The following is a 7,062-nucleotide window of genomic DNA, read 5'->3' on the forward strand; positions in this document are numbered from 1 at the left end:
CTAGCAGCCTCGCACCGAGGACCTATCCACGTCATCCTTTACCCAGAATGCTTTGTGTGTAAATAAAATGGCTCCGTCCGAGTTAAAATAAATTTTTAAAACTCAACAGCCTACAGCATTTTTGCAGTCTTTATTTTACAGTTAAAATGAATGTTTATCAAATAAAGTCTAATGTTACAACTAATCATGGATCCCTTTAAAGTTAAGTCTTAACTCTCCACCTCCTGTTGTTTTTAAACATGCAAGTTAACAGGATAAAAAAACACATAAAGAACATGTCACATCTGTTTTGCCTTTTTGTAATGATTTTTTTTTCATTTCCAAATTTCAAATTTTAAATTCACTCTTATCATCGTTTTAAATGCTTCCCTAAATACAAATACAACTCACTGACCTGATTTGTACCTCTCAGCTATTGAGATCTGCAGACATTACCCTGCTAACTATTCCCAGGTCACAAATTGTGACAGTTAAGTTCTGGCCTCTTTCATTATAGCCCCCCTTTTGGTAGAACTCTAGCCCTCTTAAAGCTAGAAACAGAAAATCTAGCTTCTCTCAAAGATTATTTTTTAAACTTCCCCTTTGTGCAAGCCTTTGGCAATGCAAATGTTACATACTTGTATTTTAATGTCTTTTCCTGTAAACAACTTTAATGCAGTGCTTTGAAAAGTGCCATGAAAAGATATTATTAATACCCTATTAGATGTGAAGTAAATATTAACTCCTGAAATTGGACTCTACAAGTATGTCATTGATGATTACACGCTTGATAAAAAGTTTGCAGGTAAGATTTTCAGTTCACAAACATACCATTCCTAAATTACAATTTGATTTAAGACTGCCCTGGACAGCACAACGAATATGTAGCTCAGCTAAACTTGCCCTTCCCCCCTTTTTTTGACACTGCATATTCAACCAACAAGCTGTCCCTGTGGTCACACATTACTAAGTAAAGATATGTAAATAGAATATTTGTGTTGCTTTCATTATGTGATGTGGGTCACAGAAAAACTTCTAGAACGCTAATTAAAAGAGCTCCCTGAAGATCATTGCTTTTTAGTTGCACACTGATAAATTCACTCGCTGCTGGTTCAGCACCATGCAGAAAGCCACATTTTCTGTGTTGTTTTTATTCTTGGGTGAAGCTTGGGATGATTTTGTTTTACCAAGATAGCTCCAAATGGATAATAATACTTTTAAATTTCTAAATTCATGCGCCCTTATTATAATCCAGCAAACATTCAGATTATGTACAAATAGAATTTTTTGCACTCTTGTCTGTGTTCGTTTTGTACAAGTCAAAGAGTTGGCAAATTTAATGAAAGTCAGATGATGGACAAACGTTTCCTCGTTTGATGCTTCTTTGCCTTGAGTTTAAGAAGGAACTCATTAAGAATGCGTGGTACACTAACTACGGTACTTCTGCTCCCCTGCGGAGGTTATCTGCTCGACCCTGAGGAAACAGCCAATAGATCAATGTTAGAAAAGATTCAAGGAAAAAAATAATCACCTCTAAATCATTTGGAAAAATGAGCATTGTCACAATTACTAAAAACGATCAAACCTCTGTGTTGTACATTACATCTACAAGCCAAGTCCTCTGCCTGCTTGTCTGCATATCAGACAAAAGAGTGTTTTTGAGGGAAGACGGGGGAAACCTCCAAACCAAAGGCAATCTTTTTTCTGGGACGAATGCTCCTGTACAGGCTCCATTTACATCTTCCTGCCATACAACACCCACTACCATCACTATCACCCTCCCTCAATCCCCCCCTTCTGTCATGTAATCTATGCTCCTCTGACAGCACAGTCAAGGCCCGGTGGGAGAGTGCCTATCCATCTCACTACCCCAATCTACCTCCCCTGTTTGGTTCCACATGAGCACTCAACTGCTGTGACTAATTAAATAAAGCGCTGTGCCCTCTGCTTCCTGTTAGCCATGGCAAGTTTGGTGCACAGAGATGGAGCAAAGGAATGAGGAGGGATTCTAGACAGAATAAGAACGACAAAGCCTGCAATAACACTTTGTTCCATCAGACAATGGACATGTAGTTACAGCAATGCCTCAGTAACCATTTCAAAGTACTTAAATTACTTATTTTATAAACTTGTTTTGTGTTCTCTTTTCTCCAGCTATGACACTACTGAAGAGCTAAGGTCAAGACAACAACAGGTGAGTACATTAATACATGTCTTTAAGGAAAAACACACTTGTTCGTTACATAGTGTTATTTCAGTTTATTTGTATTTTTTTTCACAATTGTTTTATGAACTTAATATTGAAAGACACCACACCATCAATTCGGTGGTTTATTGGTGAGTGCTGCTGTAATGAGGCTAGACTGTATTAATTTGGCAGCAAGTAAGGAATGTGAGGAATCTTGACATTTTGATGGAAGAAACTACAAGGTCACTGTCTGATATGACTAATCCATTTAACTTTATCTGCCATGCAGACATACCTTTTTCTGGCCCACTCAAAAAGCCATAATAAGAGTCTCATTATTGATAAATAGTTTAGGTGTGAGTCAGGCAGGCAGGCAGGCAGGCTGGGTTTGACACTTCCAGGAAAACTAAAAAATCATAAAAAGCAGTGCATTTTGATAGTCTAAGGAAGAACGTTGCACAAAGTAAGTATTTTATATGAGGTAACATTTCATTTTAGGGTGATGTTTGTATAAAAATGTGTTTAGGGATGTAACACATTTATGTGTACCAAGGTTTGAGTTTTGAAACAATGCAGAAAGAAATGCCATAGATGCTCTCTTACTGGTTAAAAGACAAACTAAAGACAATTTGAGCAGTTTTTCGTAGTTCATCTTTTAACTGTAAGACAAGAATAGTCTTTTTTGGGCAATTATACCCCAAAACAATATTTTGCTTTTGGAACATCTGGTAGCATTTGTGAACAACTGTCTGTAACACAACCTCAGCTCTGTTGGACCCCATCAGCATATGAACTTTTTTTGTCAAACACATTAAAAAAGCAGTTGATCTGTCATTGACAGAGATGTCTGATGACATTGCCTATTAAGTTTGATTTTAAAGACATTTGTGTACAGCAGCTGCACATGTAATAAAAAAACTCATGTAAATATTGGTTCATGTAGATTAAAAGTAAATGTATTCATATATTCTGATTAGATAAAATCTTTATTTAAAATTGTGAAATGGTAGACAATTTGGACCTAAATGCAAGACCAAAAACAGGTGAAATACTTTGCTAAACAATCCAAAATTCTAACACCGAAACAAATTAAAACAGCAGACATTCCAAAAAAGTTAGTAACAAAGTACAAAGAAGACCAAGCAAGACTTTACAGCGGAAAAAAAGTTACTTAAAAAAAGGATTGAACCTTGAACAGAAGAAGCTGAGCAGCTTGATATATGCTGTGGGAAATAACTACTAAATGTAAATCTGCTGTGACTAAAAGCAGAAAACAAAACCTGCATAAACAAACCCAGCTAACAAAACTAGAATTATTTTGAGACCATTACATTGTTAGCATATTCTTTCCATTATCACAGTGTGTTTGCACAATGTGTTCTCTGTCCTGTTCTTTSCTATTTCCTGTTAAAATATTGTATTTTGTTATGGCCAAGTGGTCAATAACTCAGCTGTCCATCATATTTTCACTGGTTTTGTTGTCAGAAGACAAAATGAGCCTGAAAGTGTGATGGAAAAACCATTTATTCAGGCTGTGGTTTTTAKTTGTGGTCTGTTTTGAAGCACTGCATCATTGATGCTTAGCTTTAATAAGGATTTTTTTGTTTTGTTTTAGAAACAATGTCATCTGACAAAAAACTTATTCATTTAAGGTAAACACAATGTCTGCTGTGAGTCTAGACAAATACAATCAGTCAGAGAGCGCATYAGAGGTGGTAGAATATCTACATTTGAGATCTGCACTCTGTCCCTGGAGCATGTGCTCCCATGGACTGCGCAGGATAACTTGGCATAAACTTTCAATTTTGAAATTTTTACATAATGTGAAGGCAAAAGGCATGCATTTAATCAATACTGGGTCTCCACAAAGAAAACTGTGCTCAAACGTATCTGTAACAACCTAACTACACACTTTACTTGTGGGATCAAGCCAGATTCTCTACAAGTAAATTTATCTTGCGCGGAGTACCAAAAGTTGCCCAAATAGTTGTTTCTTCTTCAAAAGAACATGATTTAATGTTTAGTGACTCTATCAGATTATCACGTCCAAAGTTCAGGTGCTACATAAACACCTCAAGTTCTTTATTTTCTTTTAGTTCTTCTTGAACAGTTTTTGTAGGGTTTAAAATGGTCCCACTGAGGATGAGGGGTGCGGTTTACTTGCAAAAAGGTTTAAATATAATTGGTTTGTCAGACGTTAAATACCATTCACACAAATGTAAGAATGTAAGGGGCCTCGTCCTCAAGTAATGGGGGCATTGCTTCGGTCAGTCGTGGTGAAGAAAGAGCTGAGTCRAAAGGCAAAGCTCTCGATTTACTGGTTTAGAGGTGTTCTGGGCACGTCCCACTGGTAGGAGGCCCCGGGGAAGACTCAGGACTCGCTGGAGGGATTATGTATCCCCTCTGGCCTGAGAAAGCCTCGGGGTCCCCCAGAACAAGCTAGAACTTGTTGCTGGGGAAAGAGATGTTTGGGTTTCTCTCCTGGACCTGTTGCCTCCACGACCCGACTACGGATAAGCAGAAGAAGATGGAGAGTTGTAAGAATGCAGGTTTYCCCAACAAACTGCAGTGTTGTATTGTAATGATGCTAAATTGTGCTGAATGTCTCTTCAATTCCTCCCCCAAAAAAATTCAGCACCATGGACTGCAGATAAATACTGCAAATACAGTACAAGCAATGATCCAAACACACCAAGTCAAAGCCACTTTGTGCAGACACCAAACAAGTAGTTCTATATTTGGAGGGACACAAGTTCCTTTTCCCAGATACAGTGATAACACTGCATCTCTGCAGGGATACTTTAGTCTCAATGATGTTTTACAAGATCTGTTGCATCACTACTGCAAACCAATACTTAGTTTCCACTGTCCCTTTAACTCTTATTTTAATAACCAGCAGTTTGACATCAGTTGAGTGAATATTTTATATTGCTGCTTGGACACTTACAGCTTGTTTTTATTAGACCCTGATTGGTCGTTGTCGTTTAGCTGCTGCTTGCAGAGTGAGAGGAAGATGAGAGGAGCAGCAGAAAGTAATTTCCTGTAACTAGCCAAAATAAAGTCTCACTGGAGGAGTCAAAAGGAGGACATTTGTCATTACTGCAGTCTCCACTGACCTTCACCAAGACTGTTATGAGGAGCTAATATCCTGCAAACCTAAAAACCTTCCTGCTGCTGAATCATCCTGGATCAATTATTCTAATATTTCTGTGGCAGTTTTGCTATTGATTTATGCATTTATGCAGAGTGCAGCATATCTTATTTCATAAATGAAGACTTTGCATTTAATTAAGTCCTTWTAATGTCAGAAGGCACTTTGGTTTCATAAACCTTTGCCTTATTGAAACATGTGTTCACAAGTGACTTATGTTTATGAACATTTGKTTTATTACTCACAGCAAATGCACAATCAGCTCACTCAATATTAGGTAAACATGCCATACATATTCCACATTAGTGGCTTAACCGTTTATGGTATTATAAAATTTTCACAATGATCATTATGGCAGCTTGGTGGAACCATTCACAATAATGCATTCAGCAAGCCAAACATGAACACATGCCAAATACACTTTGTTGTAAGAACCCCTTTTCTTAAATACTTACATTTTGATTTTCTGCAGCTTGACGATGATGGCAAAAATCTRTGATATTGATAAAAACACACAGGGATCCTGTATTTACACAGTCCAGTTTATTAATTTATCCATGCCACAAATGCAAACACTGAGTTAGCAGTTATATCAGTAAACTGAGTGTTTATTTTATTTCAGTCATATTCATGCCATTATTTCCGTCAAATATTGTTTTTTTGTTTTGTTTTTAGTAGCTATTGCTATTGTAGTTTTTTWAATAAAGAACACAACTTTTGACTGTTGTCCCTGTATATTAAAAATTAAAAACAAGAAAATRAGTCAGATTTATTAGTCTGTATTTAAAGCATTAAACTAAATACAAATACTGCATAAATAGCCTCTGGTGGTATTTTGATGTTTATACTAAAGCATAGCTTTCCTTCTTTGGTTAACCTGGTGTCAACCAGTCTGCAATATTTTGCTAACGGAGCAGAGAGTAGCTGGCAGATAGTTGCTGACTTGGTCAAGAAATGAGTCACTGCTCTCTAACCCACTTTAGGTGAGTGAGCAGTAAGTTACTGACTTCTGAATAACATATTTGATTTGTTATATTGATTTGTCATTAATGGATATTCACCATTAATCTCAGTAACTGCAGACCAGTTTATTGTGTTTTTAATCATTAGTGTGAACATATATCACGCAACTTGCACATGAAATATCAAACAAACATATCTCACAAGTAAGATTAATGCAAAGAAACCTTAGTCTCTGTACTAAAATTGTAGCTTTATGTTCATAAAATTAGGAGAGTAAGAAATGGTACAGAACCTTTGTCGAGTCAGAGATGGCTTAAAATGAGAGGACAATAAATATCCAAAGGCAGACATAAAGGGAATAAAGAAAACTCGGTGAAATGAGGAGAAGTGTGGGCAATTTGGGTCATCTACCTGAGGACTTTCAATGAATTCCAATGAGAGTGCAAATTGCATTTTCTAAATGATGACTCCTATAGGTACAATTAGTACTACATAATGGCCCTTCTGCAGCTCCTTTTCGTCAAATATGGGAACTATTGATTAAATTTGATCCTATGTATTCACTTAAACTCCAGCTCGTAATAGTAAGAATACATCTTATTGCTTCTTATTGCTCTGCTTGTCAAGTGTTGCTTAGTACATTCAGTTTTCTGTGTACTTCTGTCTCAAGGGATGAGGTACAAAATAGAAACAGRTAGAATATGGAGACAAAAAATCTGAAGTTATTTTAGGTCGTATTCAGACCTGATAATTTGCTCCGTTTTAAACGAACCAGAGTTCG

The 7,062-nt window shown here is 36.7% G+C and overlaps 1 protein-coding gene across 1 annotated transcript in view; it reads left to right on the top strand.

The window, feature by feature from the left end:
- cd276 (CD276 molecule) overlaps positions 1–7,062 on the top strand; it is a gene marked incomplete in the record, with an annotated part of 90,912 nt that overhangs the window by 76,283 nt on the left and 7,567 nt on the right. Inside the window, 1 exon segment of the mRNA XM_014023625.1 lies at positions 2,134–2,173. Coding sequence (XP_013879079.1) covers positions 2,134–2,156 — 23 coding nt within the window.

This window comes from Austrofundulus limnaeus, unplaced genomic scaffold, assembly GCF_001266775.1.
Source record: "Austrofundulus limnaeus strain Quisiro unplaced genomic scaffold, Austrofundulus_limnaeus-1.0 Scaffold381, whole genome shotgun sequence".
Lineage (NCBI taxonomy): Eukaryota > Metazoa > Chordata > Actinopteri > Cyprinodontiformes > Rivulidae > Austrofundulus > Austrofundulus limnaeus.